Raw genomic sequence first — 22442 nt, 5'->3', positions numbered from 1 at the left:
CTGTTGCAGAATTTGTGCAAATGCCAACTAAGTTTCCATATGGATGTCCCAGGAACACTTCACAGGTTCTGTCAGGAGCAGTTGCTTCAGAGACAGAGGGCAGAGTTAAACACCTTTTCATTGGCATCAGATTTCCTGGGGGAGAGTTTAAGACCTTCAAATTGATGCTCCCCCCATCTTTATCACTGCAAGTTGGCACCTTCAGATCAAGGCAGTGTTTGCTGAAGAGCCACAAGCTGTGTTGACAGGGCCAGTCAGAGCCCTGAGCACAGAAAGTGTCACTCCAGCCCAAAATATGGTTGGAAAGAGGAGAGAAAGGAGAGAGAAAGGAGAGAGAAAGGAGAGAGAAAGGGAGAGAAAAGAAAAGAAAAGAAAAGAAAAGAAAAGAAAAGAAAAGAAAAGAAAAGAAAAGAAAAGAAAAGAAAAGAAAAGAAAAGAAAAGAAAAGAAAAGAAAAGAAAAGAAAAGAAAAGAAAAGAAAAGAAAAGAAAAGAAAAGAAAAGAAAAGAAAAGAAAAGAAAAGAAAAGAAAAGAAAAGAAAAGAAAAGAAAAGAAAAGAAAAGAAAAGAAAAGAAAAGAAAAGAAAAGAAAAGAAAAGAAAAGAGAAAAGAAAAGAGAAAAGAAAAGAAAAGAGAAAAGAGAGATAAAAGAGAGAGAAAAAAGATAAAAGAGAGAGAGAAAAGAGAGAGATAGGAAAGAGAGAAAAGAAGGAGAGAAAAGAAAGAGAGAAAAGAAAGAGAGAAAAGAGGTTTGGCTGAGGAGGGACACAGTTAAATCTGTCCCAGACCTGTGCAGCCCTCCTGCACCATGAAGAACACACTGTGGTCAGGATAATCCCCCTCAGACCACCCTGCAGGACTCATCTCATGGCAAAGAAATGGAAAAACATGGGAAGTGCATGAGACCAAGGAGAACAAGCAGCATCCTTCAGTGCTGCAGGAACAAAACCCCCTCCTCACCCTCAGAAGCAGCAGATGCTTTCACCTTAAATCTTCCTTTGCCTTAAGGGCTTCCCTCAGCCCATACTATGCAACAGGAAAATAAACCAGAATAAGTAGAAAATAAACTCAATTTTATGCAGGTGCTGGGAAGAAAAAAAGAAGAATAATTAGGATTTCTCTGGTGATTTCCCTGCAAAACATCAGCCCTTCCCCTGTAGTTAATCCCAGACCTGCTGTGTTCTGATATCCCAACATCCACCCAAGATCAGGCTGGATGGGGCTTGGAGCAACCTGGTCTGATGGAAGCTGCTCCTGCCCACGGCAAGAGGGTGATGGATGATCTTTAAGGTTCCTTCCAACCCAAACCATTCCAGGATTCCATGATTCCATTCCCAGCCTTCTCTCCTTACTCTCCTCACATTCTCAGCTCCATCTCCCAGCTCCTGCTGCTCTCAGCCCTCTCACAGCTCTGACAAGGTGCCTGCCCTGCAGCTATTTTGCTTTGGAGCTGAGTTTTAGTGCTCAGGGCTCTGTAGGGAGCAGCAGTGACTGCAGCTGCTGCCATCAGAGGTGGCACTGAGTGTCCCACTGCTGCTCTGGTGGCACCTGGCAGCTGCACCTGGGCCAATAAAATCAGCTGAGCAGGAAGCTCAGCCTCAGCCACGTCAGATAAATTCCCTGGAAAAGCTGAAGTGGGAGCAGCACTCCCAGCCCAAGGGCTGCAGGCTTCTCCAGGAAAGCCAAAAACCTTAATCAAGCTCAATTTCCTGGGAGAAAAAGCAGCTTTATTACTAAAAACATCCTCTCACACCCCAGGTGATGGGAATTATTCCAGCCACAACGCCTGCACAACCTCTCAGGTGACAAAGCCACTTGTGGAGCTCTAACCAACATCTGCAGGCACAAGCCACTAACTCAGAGCAGTTTTCTGGAAGCAACTGATTTTTACCCTCAATTTCCAAGGCAATCTTTTCACCAAGCCTGGAAAACTGTTCTCATCTACAGCAGTGCTTATTCCCTCGGTCAAATCCAAGCCCAGGCTTCCAGAATCATGGTATTGCATCTCCTCCTCTTCAACCCTCCAAAAAACTCTCCTCAGAAAGCCAGGAACCTCAAACTACTTTAAAAGAGGCTTTTTGAGCTCTGATTGGCAATCCAACGCTATCAGCTTGTCACCTTAAAAGCAATTTCAGATTCCTCAAGGGAGTTTTTAGGCACAGAAGGCAGCAAATTGTTTTGGAAGAGCCTGAAAACCATTTTTGCATCCATTTTCTCAGAGGAATTACAGGTCAAGTACAGAGGGTCAAAGGAATCAATGATAATAATGTACATTCAATAGTTTTTAAAGGTAAAGGAGCATCAGATGGGACATGGGCATTACCCTAAATCCAGCCTGGTTCCTTTGAGCATCCCAGTTCCTGGTTGTAACAGAGTATTAAGGAACTCAAGAGAGATTTAAGCCTAAAAACTCACTTGGTAATGCTGGTATTGAGTTTAAAAAAGTCATCTTCACCTAATTTTTCTCCTCGTGGGTTTTTAACTTGCTCTAGCCAGGAACAGACACTGATTTTCAAGAAAGGAATGAAGTTTTAATTAACCTGAGCTCTCAGAGGGTTTGTTTCACTCCCTGCAGGCTCCAATTCACTGCACCATTTGGAAAACACCCAAATCCCAAACTTTGGGTGCAAAAGGAAAACTCAATTAATAATGGAGCATCCACCTCCACAGTGACCTTTCCACTCTGCACAGAAAACACAGATTCCTGGTGCCTCCATAGGTTAGGTAACCTTCCAGTCAGGTAACTCAGGCAGGGAGAGAGCAGCTGGAGGATTCTGGAGAGATCTGGAAGAACTTTGTGCAAGTGTTATCAGTTTTCCAATCTCCAGAACATTCCAGAAAAAAAAAGGTTTAAACATCACCCTACTTCCACATGAACCACAGCAAGTTTGTGGGCACACCTCACAGCCTGATTCCAGCAAAATCACCCACTTAAGAAAATAATTCTCTTTTTTTCCAGACAAAATGAGAGCAATTACATTGCTATAACCACATTTTTTTAGGCAAATACACACCTAAATTTTACACATCCCTGCTGAGGTTGAACTGCAAAGTTCGGGCTTTGTTTTGCATGACAAAAGTCATAAAAATCCTCTTCTTTCCTAACAAATTATTGCATTTCACAGACAAGAACAACTGCAAGGCTGCAGCCAGCCAGCAGCACCCAAAGCTGTCTCCCACCCTGCTAAAACTGTGAGGCACAATGATTAAATAAATCTGGATGCCTGCTAGGATTTTAAGCTTTTTCTCTGGTTCACAGCTGAGAGAGTCCCTGGCAAGGCTCACAGGAGATTTATTTACCCCTGGCAGCCACAGGGACCAACTGGGGGGGGCTGGGGGTGTCCCCAGACCTCATGGCTGGACTGCTGAGGGTTTGCTGCAGAAAATTCATCAGCCAGGAGGACCCAGAGCTTATCCTGAATACCTTGGTTAGAAAAACTCTTTTATTAAGATTCACAGAGAAGTTGTGGTTGCCTCATCCCTGCAAGTGTCTGGACAGAGCCTGGAGCACCCTGGTCAAGTGGAAGGTAACTCTGCCTATGGGAAGGGTGGAAGAGATGATCTTTAGGGTCTCAACTCAATAAATCACTTTAGATTTAAACCAAATACTTTGGGTTGGCACAGGCAGATCTTCAGATCATGTAAATAGGATTTACATGAAGTGTCCTCCAATGCCAGACCTTCCACAGGTACCTTAACAGTGTTGGGTGAAGCTTTTTGGCTCTCTATAAAATACAGATTTTCTACAGCAATGACCACCTGCTAGGATGATGTCAATCCATTACCTAAGCTCAAGAGCACAGATTAAACCACAACCTCCTCTTGGAAAAGCAAAAAAAAAAAAAAAAATCCAAAGCAGAGGTAGAAAGTGCAGAGCAGGTGAGTCAGCAAGAGCAGAGCTCTCCCACATCCCTGCACCACTGGCTGACCACAACCTCAGCTGCATCTTCCCAACCCCACTCCAGCCTTTTGTCATGAAGAGCCAGATGAAAACATCAAGCTTCCCCTGCCACTTCAGTGATAATTCATAACAGAGCTCCAAGAACTGATCTGTTGCTGCTACAAAAAAAAAAAAAAACCCTCCAAAACAAAACAAAAAAAAACAAAACAAAACAAACAACACCCAGGCACTTTTGAATTAATTCCAGTATTGTATTTTGCAGCCAGATTTCTAGGAAATGTTGTGAATAATCCAAGTAATTCAGTGAGTGTTGTGGGGGTTTTTGTTTTGTTTTTACAGAACACAGGAGCATGTGGAGTTTCAGTGCTGCAGCAGAACCCTCAGAAATCAGGGGTGTTCCTGTTCCTTTTGGTATTTTATTAAAGGTTTTTCTCCTGATGATTCCAGACATAAAAATGTACAAGAGACCTGTGAGCCATCTCCTGGTGCTCTCCCACAGGTAGCAGCAGTTCATCTCCTGCTGGCAAACCGGGCATCTCATGGGAAAAAACCCATTGTGAAAGGATTTGTTTCAAAAAAACATTTAAATTAATCTCCTACTTAAGCAAACAATTCCAAGATAGATAAAGTCAAATATATTTTAAAAAATAAAAAAAAAGAAGAAAAAAGAAAGAAAACTCCCCCAGAACACATACCAAGCTGAACTGCAAACTGAAAAACAAAAACAAGCAGATAAAATATATCCAAACATCCCAAGCCAGACTGGGGCCTTGGGGCCCTTCAACACAACTGTGATTTATTGTGCCAGCAAAACCAATTAATAAGTCAGAGGAGACCAAGCAGTGAGGGATTTGCTCTGGAAGACCAGAAAAAAAAAAATTTATGCTGCAGGATCTGTTGAGCCAGCTTTAAAACAATGCAACAATTCAGATATCCCCAGCACTGCACTGGGATTCCTTCCCTCAGATTTTACAAGAAGAACCAGAAAACTTCTGGGTTTGTGTCTTATCAGGGAAAGTTTTTGGCTCAGTTAAAAACCTCATCATAATTTGGGGAGAATTTAATCACTTGCAGATAATTCCAGTGCTTTTAGAGCTCCACTTCCACAAGGAGGGTGCAGGATGCTCACAAGAGACAATGAGGGGCTTGATGAGTTAATTCTGAGCCCTGATTGCTGAGCTGCATTTTATCAGGACTCCAATTATCCCCAGGTTTGGATTGGGGCTCCACAATCATCTCATTACTCACTTACACTCACCAGAAAGAAAACTCATTTGTCAAAACAACCTTACAGAAGATTTAAGTGGCTTTAACACACAAGGAGGGGGACACCAATTACCACTAGGCCTTGCCAGGTTTGTTTGTGCAAGAGGCTTCTTCCAGATATCAAAAAAAAAAAGAAAAAAAATATGGATTTTCATCAGCAAGATGGCACAGGACAACTGTTAAAACTGACAGCACACATGGGCTGAAAACAGACCATGGCCATCAGATGTTATCAAGTCTGCTGCCACCACCCTGGGTAGGCACAAATTTATTTCCTTTTTTTCCTCTTAATTTTGCCTGTACAGAACAAACTCCTCACCAGATTTTTTTCCCGGCTACATTGTAAGTATTTACCTTTTGTAAGTATTTACCTTTTGTAAGTATTTACCTCATGCAAGGCACTAAAAGCCACAAAAGTGGCTTTCAAGTTCTTCCAGAAATAAGGGAAAACTTGAACTCAAAGCTGATTTCCTTGATGAACTTTCCAGACTTTTAGCTAGTTAGGTTGGGAGATGGCTGGGAACATAACAACCTCTGAATTTCCCAAATAATCACATATTAATTCACTAGAAAATCCTTTCAGGGCTTTCCCCAGCTCCTCAGTAATTACCAGAGCTGCAAATTACTAAAAACTTGAAGTTTTTATGGATGTAAACATCCAGGACGTTCTTCCAAAGCTGTGCTTCAGTGCTGAAGCCAAGATCATGCTCACTACGGTCCTTTCAACTGAAAATGAGTTTTCAACTTTTAAATTTTAACATTGCTGAGAACACAAGAAGGGTAAAGAAAAGTTAGTTGGCAAAAGACAGACACAGGCTCCGAAGAGAGCCTCAGATATGCTCAGAAACAAAAACATCCTAATTACTAAGAATACAGAAAACCATATGTATATGCAAGATCCCAGGAGGAGATAAGGAAAAAAGCTCCACTCTACACAGAGCAAGAATATCAAAAGATGTTGCCCTGCTGAGAAAAGGGAGGAAAATGTCCAAAAAACAGAATTTAAGAGGTTTCTTTTTTTTTTCTTTCTAGGGGGACTGGGGATTTTTATTGCTTCAGAGGTGGGGCAAGAACATCTCCTGCCTGGCAGATCCCCACAAGCTCGGTGATTTCATAGCTCCATTTCAAAACAAGCTGTTTTGAAACCCTGTGAAAAGGTAACATCTTTATCTGTGGTTTCCTGCAGCCCTGATGACGTTTTGGGGTGAAGACTTTGAGAATCTGAGGGCACAGAGCTCCTGCAGAGAGATCACCAAAGCAGCACAGCGGGGTGGGAGCGCTCACACCAGCACACACTCTGGGATGTGTTGTCCATCCACCCCAAGGCCTCGGCGCAATCAAGCAGCAGAAGGTGACTCATCACTCCACAGCAGCTGAACTCTTCCAAAAGGTCACTTTGTAATGAGGAGTAAGAGTGACAGCGGCTCTGAGAGTGAAATAACCAAGAAATCCAGTGTATTTCCAATCACAACACAACAAGGGCCGAGGAGGAACCTCCCCTCCTTCCCCAAACCACACAAGCACAACAGGAAAGCACCACAGAGCTCCTCGAAGCCCTCAGAGGCAGCTCCAAGGTGCTGTCTCCTTAAGACAAAGGAGGAAGATGAGTAATACCACAAATCCAGGCTAGAAATGCCCATTGCCATGGCACCAAGTCGACAAAAGAAGAAGCCGCTCTCAGAAGATGCCACAAGAAGAAAAAAAACATTCAGAGATCTGCTTTTGGGGTTTTTTGTTGTTTGTGGGGATAGTTTGAAGAAGGCAAGGCTGAGTCCTGGAAGGGGACATGTAGAGGCACCTAAGATGTCAGGACAGACAGCTGGGCTCTGGCAGAAGGGTTTGGGGAAGAAGTAGGGGCTTGTACTGCCAAAATCAGCAGTGTATCCCCCCAAACCCTTTCACTGCTCTCAGGCAGATGCTGGGGGCTCAGTCACCTCCCCAGGTCCCAACCTAGGACACCCTCTCACATTCCCAGTCCTCAGGAAAGCACCAACCACATCCCAAGAGCCCACAAGTGAGGTGGGAAGAAGGGAAGGAGCAGGGCTACCCCAACCTCACGCCCCACGTGCCCTCAGAAAACCTCCCTGAGTTCAAGCATGATTTTCTGCCCTTCTGCAACTCAACCCAGCCTCCAGAGAACACCTCTGGCTAGAGATGAGAGGACTGGCTTCCAGTTTCGTCCTTTGACTCCCCAAAATTTGTTCTTTGTATGAGAAAGGGAGAGCCAGTGCCAAAGGAAGTGCCGTCACCAGTAGTGCTGGATCAGCTGACATCTGGCAGACATTCAACTTCCCCTTCCAGATGTCAACCTAAGGCTTGGCCCACCCTGGAACAAGAAAGATGAGCCTTGTGACAGCTACAAGCATCTAAGGGCCTAAATAACCAGAGAATTTTAGTCTTTTTTCTCACCATTTGGAAGTCCTGAGTATTTCCAGCACTTTCAAGGGCAGGAAGCCCCAAGCCCTCAGGGACTACTTCCTGAGGAGGCTGGAACTCTCCAGAAGATCTCTCGCTAATAAACTAAATACATGCTGTTTTGGGGGAAAACACGGAGCAGGAGGTTGGAACAAGATTATCTTTAAGGTCTTTTCCAACCAAAATTATTCCATCATTCTACTTCTCCAAAATCAGCAGAGAAGATGGGACTTCAATACCTCCAAGATCTCAGTCATCTTTGAGGCAGATGATCCAAGTTGAGGCAGATGATCCAAGTTTTCAAATGCCACCATTTCATCTTGCTTCAAAGAAAATAAAAAAAATTTCCTTGCAGTTAAAGATGTGTCTGCCAGAGCCATCCAAGTTTTGCCTTGATGCTCATTGGCAGGATGTCTCCAAAGGGATCCAACACCCACGCATGATCCCCACTCCAGAAAAAGACAAGCAGATACACCTGCCAGGCTGTATGACAGGAAAACATCACAAAAGAACTTGAAAAACAAGGAGCCACCCAGAACAGTCACCGATGACAATGTGGAGTTGATTATTTACTGCTTATCTCAAACATCTACAGGATTTAAAAACACGGAGCCTGCTCCCAGTACTGGATTACACAAGCACCACACCAGACTGTTTTCACATCACACTTCAGCTGAATGGATTCTCTATCACCCATGGCAGGTTTGCAGCTACCCCTGCAGCGCAGCTCTCCCTCCAATAAGGTGTGTGTGCAAAAAAGTCAAATAATACTTGCCACTCTCTTCAAAGAAGTATCCATTCCTTGACATCGCTGCTGGTGGAGACTCTGGAGAAGACAGAAAAAAGTGAAACATGAGAATCATCAAGATGCTGAATGTCTTCACTTTACAGCACAAAGCCAATGACAAAATACTGCAGGCATCAGATTTTCCTGAGTGCGGTAAATGTAACTTTTTGCTTATTGATATTATAGTATTTACCAGAAATTTCCTTTACAGCCACAGGCAGTACTTGGAAAAAAGTGACAGACATCCTGGGCTGGGACCACAAAAGAGCAAGGCTAAAGATCAGGATGACTCTGATCATCTCAGGGATTTACCAAACCTGAACAAGTACGTCAGCAAAAACACAAACTAAACATCTGAAATGTTTTTATAAAAATACTAGCCACAATGAAGCCCAGGTACCTTGTGTGTGAGTACCTTGTGCTCAGACAAAATAACCAGTTTAATTTACAAAAAACAACTCAATTTTATGAAAATGGGAATTCACTTTCCATCCTGCTGCTCCTAATCATTAGGATATCCCCCAAACAGTGCTTGGCACTTGAAGATAAGCCCCAGAACCCTCCAGCCTTCCTTGGCCCACTTCCTGAGCTGAGGTCCTGCAGGCAACACCATCTGCACCAACAGGGTCTGGTGAGGAAGCCACAAATGGGAAATGATGCTGAGCAAGAGCAAATCCACCAACACAGCAGCAGCAGGGATGGATCCCCAGCATTTATTAGGAACAGGAGTTTTGCTACTGAGTCAGTTCTGCAATTCACTGCTGGCAGAGCAGCCACTGAACATCTATTGGTGTGATAACAGAGCACAGCAGCACCTGCTCTCAGGTGTGACCAAAGCCTGCTGCCCAAACCCAGCCTGGCTGCTCTGAAGGCTGACAAAATGTGACAGCTCAGCCTGTGTGGGCAGCAGCGCCCCTGGACAGGTGCATGGCTCATTTTACATCAATAACAGAGCCCTTGATTTCAAGCCCTGAGCAAGAATCACCCAAGCAGCCCCTTGGAAACGTGGGACTCGATGCTGCCTCTTCACACATTTCTTCCCAGCCAAAATGCAATCAGAAAGAGGAATAGGTTTGCTGTGTCTCTCCCCAGCTCATCAGGCTAATCAAACATTACCTACGCAAGCCTGCGATGAATTTGGGCCAACAAGGAAAGAGGTTTTGCCTGCCTTATTGTTCTACAGATTAGGCTTCCTGCTCTTCCTTTGAGGTATGACACTGTTTCCCAAAGACCCTTTCTCTGCCCCATCACTTCTGGCTCCCAGGTTGCAGGCTCTTTATTCCCTTGTACAGTGTGCCACGTTTTCAGGGCTCACAATTGCTGCTGGTCCCCCGGGAGCCCTTGTGCACATGACGGATGTAAAGCCACTTGTCACTGACGGCAGCACCTCCCAGCCCTGTCACTTGTCACCACTCAGACCTTCCAGCGCCCACAGGTTCCTGAAGGGATACCCTGATGGCCATGGGAAAAAAAAAATAAATAAAAGAGCCAGCACATAAACCAGAGGGCAATTCCAGTGTCTGGTCCAAAGGAGAAACACAATGTTCCAAAGTTCATCCCAGAACAATGGGCTGGAGGAACAAACGGCACCGAACTGTGGCCAAGGGGCACCCATTACACGAGTCAATTGTTTCCCTCCACCTGGAAGGGAAGGAGAAGATCCATCCAGACTGATTAGCATGTTAATGATCAAAGGAAAGTTTTTAAAGACTCTTTTATTGTGCAATGATTGCATTTACGTATTTCAGGGAAACAAACAAAATACGCCTCGGCGGCGGGCGGATTACCCAAGGAACCCACATTCCCAGCAGGATGGTTTATCCATTTCTCACTCCTCTTATGGCTTCTGAGGGAGCCTGAAGCAACATGTTCATCCTTCACTGGGCAAAATGAGACCCTCTGCTTTTCCTTTAACTGAACACAGCAATTTCTGTGGGTTGATGCTGTCTAATGATCAGGAATCGGTTGGTTTCTTCCTCAGAAATTCCTTCCAGCTGCAGCATCCCAAAGATTGGCATCACACCTTTATGGGAGACTGGTTTGGTCCCTGCTTGGAGCAGGCATGAAAAGGGCAAGGCTGGGGTGTTACAGCAGGCAGTGCCATTTCATTAGGTGCCACTGGTTCCTCTGAGTCACTAATGAACCACAGTCCCCCCGGCAACATGCTCAGGTAATTATGGTGGAGGTGCTGTTTTTTTCAGATGAGTCATAAAACAGAGGTCTTAACCTTGTAATTAAAGATGCAATGGCACGTTTGGGGAAAGAAAAAAAAAAAAAAAAGATAAAAAGTCAGGCGTTCACCCTACTATGTCCTGGCAAAAACCCAGCCCTGCTAATTTGTCTTCTCCCAACATAATGCTGTCCCACAGCACCAACCCAATTCAGACTTCCAAACAGCCTTGTTGGCGCCTTTGGAAAAGCTCTTCCATCCCCCACGGAAGGGGCACATTAACATCAGGAACCTGTGCCTGGCGTGCCCAGGAGGTAAAAGGTGATGGGTGTTTATACAAGCCCAGACACAGGCAGGGAGCCACGGGAGCAGCTGAAAGGTCAGGGATTAGCACAAGTGGAGGTGGGAAAGGTAAATTGGGGGCTACAGCATCTGTACCTCTGATGCACTACAGAATTCAACATTCACCTGACTTTTTCATACAAAAGTTTGGGTTGGAAGGGATTTCTAAAGGCTTATTCCACCTTCCCTGCCATGGGAAGGGATATCTGTAACTAGATCAGGCTGCTCAGCACACCTGATCTTGAACATTTCCTGGGATGGGGCATCCACCAAATCTCTGGGCAACCTGCAAAAAATTTATTCTTTATGCCTAATCTAAACCAAACCTCTTTTCATTTATAACCATCACGCCTTGTCTTATCCCAAGAAGCTTTTCTAAAAAGTCTATCCCCACCTTTCCTAAAGGCCCTCTTTAAGCAGTAAAATGTCACAGTAAGTTTACCCTAGAATCTTCTGTCCCAGCTTTGGATAAATTAGGAGGAAACGTCTTAAAATGTGTCCTCTAATACAGGACACCTCTTTTCCAGTTTGAACAACCCCAAGTTCTGAACTGAGCAGAACAAACCAGACAGATCTCAGGGACAGCCCAATTAATCTCCTTACACGCCAGTCCCTTTCTCCCCTTATTCCCCCATCAGCATTCCTTATGCTGAGGGATGCTACCTAAGGACAAGGCCAGCTGGCTCCTGCTGAAGTGCAGGCTGAGGAGCAGCCAGAAAGACAAACACATCAGCAGCTCCACCTGCTCCCCTCTCCTGGCGCTTACAGGATTTCACATCCAAGGTCTCGGCTCCTCGGCCGCGTTTTGCTGCGCTGGGTTTGGGCTGTGCAGAGCTGACAGCAAGGCTGAGCCTGCTCTGCTCCAGCAGTCACTGCCTGACACACACACCAACCTTGTATTTCCTCTCCCCACCTCACCTCCACTCCTGAAATTAAAAAGAGTTCAAGCAAGGGCCAGTTATGAAACACCGCAGTGATCGATGCAATTGCTGGGCTTAGGGAAGCCTGGGCAGGAGTACAAGTCTCCAAATTCATTAGGTATCAACATGGTAATGCTCCAGCATTTGCCTGAAGTTGCAGAAGTGTTTCCATGAAGGATAAATTTTCCTCCAGCCTGTAAAGTGCAGGGGTTTCCCCTCTGCACACCCTCAGATCCACCAATCCCATGCCTCCTGTTTCTTCCACTCAGGTTTTCTTTCAAAGGCTCCAACAATTAAAGAAAAAAAAATCCAAGCAAAGAAATTTCAGCAAGACAAATGCTTCTAGAGACAAAGCTGGAAAGCACTACCCCAAGGAGCAGAGATGGAGCACAACAACTCATTCCTGTGCCTCTGAGTGGTCTCAGAGAGGTCCTGCCTCTCTTCAGACTCCTTCTCACCCATCACCTCCAAGGACAACCAGACTCTCCAACTGTTCTCTCTATCCAAAGGCAGAACAAGGTGCCACCTTCCACTGTCTGCCCAAAAGCACATGGTGCAGCTCTCTTTTGACAATTTAAGCCATGCTCTTCTTTTCTAAACATTAATTTACTCCAGAAAATAACTTCCCTCTGCCACCCCAACCTTATTCCCTGCAGGGATGCTTGTTAGATGAGACTAAATTGGAGAGGCACACAGTGTTACCACTTCTTTCCTTCCTCAAAATGAAAATTTCTGAGCTTTCTGAGCACTGCATTCAGACGTGAAGAGCTGAAGTGCTGCAAAAGAGAAAACAAAGCTGCTTTTTCCAGACTCAAGGATGCAGCTGAAGATTTCATGGCTAAGCCATTACCCTTTGAGCTGAGGCAACAGCAGCGACCCCAAGAGCCACCAAGGCAGAGGAATATGAGAGAATCACAGAATTATCTGAGCTGGGAGTTAAAAGACCATCCAAGACTCTGCCATGGGCAGGGACACCTTCCACCAGACCTGGATATGACATTTATTTTTAACTGGCAGCAGAGTCAGGGTTGCTGTTGTTGTTTAAGGTGCTGGGATGGAACAGCTGATCTGCCATGGGAAGCACCAGACAAGAAGTGGGTATATTTCCTGATTTCTTACATTCTTATCATTTTTACATTTAACAACAAACCCTTGCCATGCCATCCTCCATTATTAAATTCCTGTGCACACTGCATCTCCAACTAATAAACCCATTTTGACTCTCTTGTTTTAAAGTTAGCAATAAGTTCCCTTGAGCCTTGCAATACTGGAGGATTATGAATAAAAACACATTCTCGGGATACTTGGGTAACTCAATTACAATGTTCTGGTGCTGGCATCTTCCAAATAAACAGCCCTCTGCAGCACAAGCCTTATATTGAAGTGAAACACAGCTCTGCAAAAGCTTTCTACAAGTAGTGCCACAGCCTGTGGCATTTATGGCTTTTTTTGGCTTAAATCTCTAAAAATTCTAGTGCCTTGATAGTTAATTGGAGTTTGTATTGAGACAACACCAGTTTGAAAGAGGTACTAGGGAAGAACTTTTTTATTTACAGGTCCTTTACTATTGGCAGCTCTTGGGCTGTCTGTAAACATGACCAACTTGTACATCTGGAAAATTTAATTAGCCCAAAAGTTCTGATCAGAAAACATCATGTAGCTTCATTGTCCTTTACTCAGGGTGTGCTCCAATACCCCAGTTTCACAGAATGGTTTGGGCCAGAAGGGTCCTTAAAGACCATCCAGCTCCAGCCCCATATTCCAACAACTTCCACCAGACCAGGTTCCCCCAACCCCATCCAACCTGGCCTTGGACACTTCCAGGGATGGGGCAGCCACAGTTTCTTCAAGAACCTCAATTTTCATCATTTTTGCTGGAGCTCTGAGGACATTTCTCAGACTCATCAGCACGTGCAATGTCCTGCCTCAAAGCTGATAAAGCAAAACACGACAGACTATGAGTGAGAAGTCACCACAAAAATCACTCATTTGTGCTGAAAAAGCCTTGAGACTTTGTCCATTTCCTCCCAGGAAGAATTAGCAATTATTGCATCATGCAGAACTGTCCAGTCAGATACCTGGGCAGAAATGGGATGGGTAAGTGGAAAGAAATCCATTTCCCAGAAGACATGCAGGACTTTAGCTTTGCAGCAAGGTTCTGGCCACTTCCAGCTGACTCCAGGAGTTCACTGAATGCAAAATGAGGAATTTTACAGTTAAGTTGCACCCCCTCAAACACATCCAGGGATAATTCCAGCTTGGACAAATTCATGGTCTCATCCAAGGCTTCAAGCTGGAAGATGATGCAGCTTCCCCCATCCAAAGCTCCCCAGTCCTGCTGTTCAATATTAAACTCTCAATAAATTCTTATTCTTTGCTCTTTCCACCCCAACATGAATTAACACCCCAGGACAAAGGAGTCCTGCACAAGAGATCTGGAAGCTGCATTCAGGTTCCTTAGCACCACAATTTGGAGCAAGGAGAGAGTCACAATTTATGTGCTTTAAATACCCAATAACCAAATGGTGCTGCTCCCCTTCTCCACCCAAAGTCAGCAGCAAGCCAAACTTCAGAGAAAAATCACACACAGAGGAAATAACACCTCAGGGAAAACCTGTAGGAGAGAAGGAATTTTTTAATTATGTGGAGCATTGACTGAAATGGAGTTTAAAAATCTCAGTGTGCAGCAAGAGCTCAACAGGAGGAGGATGAGGAAGCCTCCAGCTCCTTTGATAACACAAATGCATCACAACAGAGCAGGACAGGAGCTTGTCAGGCAGCAAATCTGATCACAGACGAGATGAACAGCTCCAAATATGTCAGTATTAGAGTTTTTCTCCAACACAATCTCTCTTGTGCTCTTAAGACAAGAGATTCTGGGAATTTTCAAGAAGAACCATGCAGCACAGGCTCTTGGTGGAGGCATTCCCTGCAAATCATTTAAAACCACCCAAGTCAGCAAGAATTAATGGGCAGCAGCAAGCAAAAAGCTATTCTGGCTGGAGTTGCCACTTCTCATTTCTATCTACACCTTCAGCAGCTGATTCCTTCCCACAGCTCCACCTAATTCAGCTGGAAAAGGCTGGTGAGAGCACAGCTCCTGCTGGCACAGAAATTGGAATATGCCCCTGTGCTGCTGGGCTGGGCAATCACAACTGACAGACAGACAGGAGGACAAGAGCTGGAGATTTCACTTGTTTTTCTCCATGCCTAGAGAGGTGTGACCAAAAAAATAAAAGGAAAAAATCACAGAAGTCAGGTTTCCAAACTGATCACTGTAATTCAAGTAAGATCAGTGAGGGATGCTTGGAAAGGAAAGTGGAAAGGTAAATGGTGTCTGATGCTGCCCAAACACGGACCCTTCCCTAAAAATCATGGAGAAAGGCAAAGGAAAACATCAGAGACAAAAAGACCTTTTGTAAGTGACCAGATGGGGAATATCCACCCTGGGAGTGCCAGGGAATTTTTTCTTGAAGGGTTGAGTCAAGATCAACTAATGGAATCTTTTTAGGCAGAGCTTTGCAGCCTGGCTGTCCTTTGGCAGTGCAGCCACACATCCATCATCCCCAGCAGAGCCTGAGGGGGACAATCCTCCCTGCCCAAGGCACAGCAGAGCCCCATCCCTGCCCAGCTCAGTGCCAGGGCTGCAGGGAAGGGCTCTGCAAGGACAGGGCCAGCTCCACAGGCCCCAGCTGGGATCCTGCTCCCCCCTGGTTCCACCCATCACAGACAGCAAAATATCCTCCCAACACAGCTCCCAAAAACACCAGGAGAAGAGCAAAGAGTGGGCAGTGCCCCACAGGGAGAGGGCAGCTCCCCTCTGCCTGCATCTGCTGCCCCTCACCTTCCTCAGCTCATCCTCATCCTCCTCATGAGGCTGGGAGGAAAAAGACAGCCCCTGAAGGGAAAAAAAAAGCCCAGCACACCTGGAGATTTAACACAGAAGGGTGACTGGCATCACTGGGTAACAAAACAGGGATATTCACTGCAGATTTTTACTCAAATGGGTTGATTAAAACATCATCTGCATGCAAATATCTACAAGAAATCAACTCATGAGGTCCTGAAAACAGTGTAGGAAATAGCCATGCCCCAGAAAGATTTAAATCTACTCCAAAGCTCTTCACCCCAGTAAACTTTTGGAAGATGAAGTGCTGCTTAGAGCAGACACTGAGGAGGAAGGTGTTTTTAAATAGCCCCAATCTGAAGGCAAATTATTGCTCCAGCCCAGAGACCCAGACCTGCAGGGACACAGGCTTTGCCCTCCTGATGCATAAACACATCCTCCAGAAAACCTTACAGGAGAGAATGTTTCTGTTAAATCATTCTTTAGAACTCCCTTTATGTTTAAAATAAAGGGACCTGAATGCTCCTCCTGCCACAGGGGTGCTACTTATTCCCCTATCCCCCTACCAGAAGTACCCCCAAAGGATTTTCACCATTTCTTTGTTTCCCAGAAGGGTTTCATTCCCCCAGATCCCTGTTTGTAGGACTCAGAAGTCTGGATTATCTAAACTAAACATCACACCCCTTGGAAATGTCCCATTTCTGTGATTTTTGGAGAACACAAAGCAGTCCTCTGACATTTCCAGGGCTATCCTGAGTCACTTGGATATAAAGTTTTGCTCCATGGATTTATCTAAACAGTGTCCTCCACCAGAGTGGGATGACATCCCAGGCAGCAAACACAACTCCATGCCTTTGAGGCTCAGCAGGCACTCAAGGTTCAAACCATGGATTATTTGCAAGGAGCTGGATATTCCTCTGAGGATGGAAATGGTGTGGGGAGGGTTTAAGTTATGCCACGGGGCACTGTGGTAAATGAAACCCCAGAACTCATTTTCACAGTGGCTGGCTGGGAAAAAAATAAAGCATCATATTGAAAGGATAAAGCAGGAAGCATCCTCCTGCCTGCTCCCTGCCAGGCAAACACCCACCCACACACAGGCTCAGGGATCAGACGTGGCTGTTTTCAAATCAGAGCCTTTTCCTCACTGCATTGAACAATTCCCCTCCTCAGCTTCCTGCAGCTCACCCATGCAATAAAACCAGCTAATAAAGAGTCACTGGGTGCAGCAGTGACAGCTCCCAGCACCCCAAAAACAAAAAAGCTGTTTGGATTTAGCAGGAGCACCACGTTTTCTAGGTTGACTCATCACAATTTAGCCCACCCAAACAATTAATATCCAAGGCTGCCTCCCAGAGGTGAGCTGCAAGAGGAAGGCACCCTGCACATCCAAAGCCATGCAGGATATCCACTCCTCACCCACGGGATTTCTTGGCCAGCATTTCACAGGTGAGCAGGACAATTTCAGCAGCAAGGCACCAACAACATTTGAGGAATTTTACAGTTAAGTTGCACCCCAACAGATTTGGCTGTTGGACTATTCTGGCTATTCTTCCCCTTTTTAGTTTGTTTTTTTGGGGTTTTCTTGGGTTATTTTTACTTTTTTTTGTTTTGGAGGTTTTGTTTTGCTGGACCCTCTAAAAAGCGATTTAACTCTCACAAGGATTTCTTGCTTAAGCACTACATGGAGAGGAGAGACAGCAAAACACCTCCAGAGATGCCACAAGCTGGCAAAGGCCCAAGATCAGGCCAGTTGAGGCTCTTCACTAGACTTTTCCTGAAACATTTAAATAATTTAGAAAGCATTAACTCTTACTGACAGCTTCTCAGGCAGCTCTTTCCCTTGCAGGGCCCTATCAGAAGCCTCATCACTCTTAATCCGAAAGAAAAAGAGATACTGCAACAGCCCCAAACCTTGGTTAGGGTTGAAAATGGATTTTTATAAGATGCCTGAGATCTTTTTCTCTGTTGAAATGCCTTCTTTGTACAGGCAGGTCTTCCAGAGGCCACCACCTGCCACTTATCTGCAGTGGCACTGTGTAAACCATGCAGAAATGGTTAAGAGACAGTCTGACAACATTTCACTGACTTGAGGCTGTTCAGAGGGTGGGAGCTGCTCCCCGTAGGGGTTTAAATGTTTAAATACTGTAAAAATTAGGAGTAAACTGGTGGGAATAAGCCTTTCTTGGGGGTTAAGTGGAAGAGATGCTGCAGCACCACCAGTCTCACTCTGGAACATCCCTCCCTCCTCCAGGGTACCAGGGTCATGTTTTGGAACAAAGTGAATTTCTAGAAAGTTTTTTTCCCCCTGCTATCTTATCACCACCAGGAATGAAAACAGCTGCTGAAAAGGCAGCAGTGGCTGAGCCAAGCTTTAACAGCAAAGTTGTTCCTGCATCCCTCCCTACCACCATCCCCCAAAATCACTGGATGGAACAGATCTAACCCACAGAAAACCAGAAGTTAAGGCCAAACCTAAGGTCTGTACTGGAAACAGAAGCAGAGCACTGAACCCAGCCACCTGATCACCCAACACATTTTCAGCTGTGCTTCTCATCAAGACTCAGAAAGAAAAATTTCCCTCTGCCACAAAAAGCAAGAACAGCCCAAAAGGATCCCCAAATGGCCACAGAGCTGCACTCTGCAGCCTCAGAAGCAGGGTCTGCAGTTCCCACCAGCGTCAGCAGGACAACACCAATCACCCCAAGCAGTTTGGGAGCCATAAAACAACAGCAGTGACAACAACAACAACAACACAGGTGGGGGAGAGAGGCAGCAGCACCAGATCCCATTTCCCAGTCCATCATCAATCCAAAATTAAAATGCCCCAGTCCAGTGATGAAATAACTGCAGACTGACAAGCTGAGAGATAATGTTATTCATTAGGATGTTGTTTATGGTTCCTCTACAAGGCTTCCACAGCTACAGCACCAGGGATGATGTTTGGGAGCATTTCAGACACACCACATACATGATTTTGTCTCCACTCAGCACTGCACTTCCCCCAAGTGAAACAGCTCATGGAAAGCTCACTGACAGGCTGGGAGGATGTTTTGCCATTAATTAAGAGAAAAACCAGAACAGAGAAGCTCTCTTCAGGGCTCATCTCCCCATGCATACATTGAAACTAAATTCAAACCCCGACAGCTAGCGCTCTGGTTAATTTAAATGGAATTCAAAAGGCATTCTCCATCCTTAAACACAGAGACACCCAGCACAGGCAATAGATATCATCACCAAGCACAGCAAAGCCCATAGAAAATACATCAAGCACTGCCTTACTTTAGTGAATTAAATAATTCAAGAGCTGGCAGAGCTGCTTTTTCAGATTTCCTGACCAAATGCATCACCCAGCAACAGCAGCGCTTCAGCCTGGGAGGGGTTTTAAGACCACAACTTACCTGCACTACTTCTCCAAGAGCCACAGATGCCTCTGCTGCCCTCAGGGCTGCTCCCCCCAGCCAGCAGCACTTGTCCCCAAAGGCCACTCGCTCAGGTGGCCGAGGCAGAGCCGGCTCCTGCTTTTTCACTGGCTCCAACATGAATCCATCCAGAGCATCTTTGTCCCTCACTTCCAATTGGCGAGCGGCGGATGGGTGGAGTGAGAGCGCGACCCATTAGCTCCCAGATGGACACCTCCAGCCCAGCTCTGCCAAACCCACACCTGGGCAGCGCCTCTGCACATGCCACCACTGCCCCAAACAAGGATTTGGGATGTGTCCTCCGGCAGCCACCCGGATCCCACCAGCTCTCAGAGCTGTTTGCCTCCAGGAGCAGAAATAGAGTAGTTAAAGCGACGCAGCGCTCCAGAGAGTTTTGCTGGATGCAGGATGGAGAAAGCTCCTGTGCCTCCTTAAAAAAGAAAAAAAGCTCTGTGCCAGCCAGAGCTGAAGTGAGAAGATGCTGTACCTTACAGAGAGAAGTACAGGGAAAGCCAGAGGATGAAAAAAAAGAGGAGGGGGGGGGAAAAACCTGCTGCTGAGAGGGAGATAGAGCAAATTCCTTAAAGATACAGCTGCCGTGCCTGCCGGGCTCTGCTGCTTCATCCAGCTCAGCTGCACGGCAGTAGCAGTGCAGGGGTTAATGCATGCATGCAGTGGAATGAGAAACAGGGCAGCAAGTCTGTGCTCCAGCAGCAAGTTGCAGAAATTAGAGCTGAAAGACCTCACCTCATCCGAGGGGACTTAAATCCCAGCCTGTGTGCCCAGCACTGGACTGTGAGGTGCCTAAAAAGCTTTGGAGGGAAGATGCCACATCCTCTCCTCCTGCTCCAGCCTGTTCTACACTGCTTCACTCTCCTTACAATTCCAGATTTCCAGCACAATAAACCAAGTCTCCCCCAGAGACTTAAACCCCAGAGGAACGGTCTAAGCTGGCCAAACAAACAAACAACAACCAACCTCCCCAAAGCAACATCAACCCAGAAAAGGCAGAACCCTAAAAGAATAAAACAGAAATAAACAGCAAATTATCCAAATGCTGGCAAGGCTGGGTCACTCCCCTACTACAGCAACTCTGACAATCCCTGTGAGTTCAGTAAAATAATTCCCAGTGATGATATTTACCAGAGCACGGCAAGGGGAGGCAGCACCCGGCTGGGGAAGGGGCATCCCTTTAGCAGCCACAAGCCCCCATCCCCAGGCCCTGCCCCAGGCTGGTTTCCTCTGCACAGAACCACAGGCAAAGCGTGTTTTTAAACACCTCCCACGCCTTTTCTCTGCTGAGACTGCTCAGCCAGTCTCCTCCATTTTTTTTTTTTTTTTTCCCTTGCCATGCCACCTGACGAGCTTTTCCAGGTAAGGCACATCACAGACTGGCAATAAGATGCTAAGGAGGTAGAATGTGGTTCAGAAAGTGGAAGAGACCCCTGGAGGTCTCCAGTCCCACTCCTTGTTCCACCTTTAAAGAGAAATCAGGGCAATACAACACCAGATATCTTCCCCAAAAAAAGTTTTATAGGAAGTTGAGACTCCCATCCTTAGGATCAGCACTCACAGAGCTCAGCTCCTAAACCAGCAGGATTCACCAAGTTCCCCATATTACCTTAAAGCAAGATTTGAACCAAGCTGGAATTTTTAAGGTAACTCCTCACAGTGAGACAAACCTGCACAGAACATCTTCAAACCTTCCTGTATCCCCACACCTGATACCTTCACTAACAGTCCACAGGATACCTGACAGCATCACAACCCCAGAGGTGAACTGAGCCCGCTGAGCCTCCAGCAGGTATTTCAGGTTTCACGCAGTGCCAGATCCATTTCAGCAAGTGAACAAGCTCATGAAACAAAAGACTGGCTCAGATCAGTTTCTATTTTTAATTTTTTCCACGCTGAGGTTGTTTATCAGCTCTCCCAGAGCTGCTCCTTGGTGGAGATGCCAAACTGTGCGACCAGGACAGCATCACCACCACCACACCACTCATCCTCAAAGTCCCACCTGTGCTGCTCCCATCTCCAAACCCTCCTCAAACCCCACCTGGGCTGCTCTGCTGCCCTGTCCCAACCCTTCCAAAGTCCCACCTGTGCTGCTCCCATCTCCAAACCCACCTCAAACCCCACCTGGGCTGCTCTGCTGCCCCGTCCCAACCCTTCCAAACCCTGGGCACGCACCATCCACCGGCCTGCTCCACCTCTGCTGCACCAAATGCTGCGGCCACGGCGCCAAATCCTGGGAAGAGCCAGCACTGGCCCCAAACTGGCCATAGGGAGAGCGCAGGAAGGTGAGCCTGGGGTAGCAGAAGGACGCCGGCTCCATCAGCACAGAGAAGAGAGGAGAGCCAGGTACGAAGCAAACCGCGTCTCCCTTCGCCTCCTGCAGCGCGTACTGTTGGGACATGCAGTCTCAGAGCCTTCTCCCAGAGAAGTTCCTTTTTTTTTTTTTTCCCAAAGGATTTAGTGCAAAAATAATAATAATAAAAAAAAGAGTAATAAAAGAAAGCCCAAAGAGGCTGGAGCAGCCCCGCTGCTGCTGTCAGAGCCCAGCAGAGCACACTGGCAAGGCAGCGTCTCCAGGCTGTATTTAAACGCCCCTCTCAGAAAGCAGAGATGCAGCACAGGAAGAGACAAATTCCAGCTCTGCGTCGGGCTGATAAGCCAGGTTTATAATATTCAAGAAGTATTGGCATTACTACAGTTCCTCCCCCCCCTCCCAACCTCCTCCCTCAACGAATATCTTGTGCAGGAGCTTGTTGTGCACAATAAGCAAAAAAAAAAAAAAAAAAAGGAAAAAAAAAGAGCCCAATCCCTAAAAAAAAAAAAAAAAAGTAGAAAAATCAGCCTGTTCCGGTGGGAACAGCCAACACGTTGAATAAAACAAACACACGCGTGTTAAGCCCTGGGGACGCAATTAGGCTCGGAGCAGGGGGAAGAGGCGTTTAACTCCTGGAAAAGGAGATGGCAGAGGAAAAGGAGAATAAACCTGGTGCCTCACGCCTCGTCCCGTGGGATGGCACATCCCGGGGGGGCACTGCAGAGTGCCAGCACCTGCCCCAGCACCAGGACGGGAGGAAGGTCACCTCATCCTCCTCCCAAGTTGCTCTGTCCTCCTGATTTCCACTCCTGAGCCCCTCTCAGTGGGTAACACCCAGCAACAACTCCACCTCCACTGTTTGCCCACCTGAACACCTTGAGACAAGGGTTGTTCAGTTCTCAGCATTGACCAGCTGAGATCTTCTCTCCACCAGCTTCAAATCTTGGTTTTCCCCACCACAGCCCCCATTCAGCACTGCTGGCATCCATCCCACTATGGCACAGCCCCACCAGCCTTCCTCTGCCACTTCCATCAGCTGGGGAACCCC

General features: G+C 46.3%; 1 protein-coding gene across 1 annotated transcript in view; it reads right to left on the bottom strand.

Moving 5' to 3' along the window:
* Nucleotides 1–21481, bottom strand: part of SLC4A11 (solute carrier family 4 member 11) — a 92373-nt gene extending 70892 nt beyond the window's left edge. The window contains exons 1-2 of the mRNA XM_058024903.1: nucleotides 21256–21481; nucleotides 8356–8406 (exon numbers count right to left, since the gene is read on the bottom strand). Of these exons, the coding sequence (XP_057880886.1) occupies nucleotides 8356–8406; nucleotides 21256–21481 (277 nt within the window). The remainder of the gene's footprint in view (nucleotides 1–8355; nucleotides 8407–21255) is intronic.
* Between the last annotated feature and the right edge of the window lie 961 nt (nucleotides 21482–22442).

The sequence above is a fragment of the Melospiza georgiana genome, chromosome 5 (assembly GCF_028018845.1).
Source record: "Melospiza georgiana isolate bMelGeo1 chromosome 5, bMelGeo1.pri, whole genome shotgun sequence".
Classification (NCBI taxonomy): domain Eukaryota; kingdom Metazoa; phylum Chordata; class Aves; order Passeriformes; family Passerellidae; genus Melospiza; species Melospiza georgiana.
Note: the sequence above shows the minus strand (reverse complement) of the source record. Positions and strands in the feature narration are given on the sequence as shown.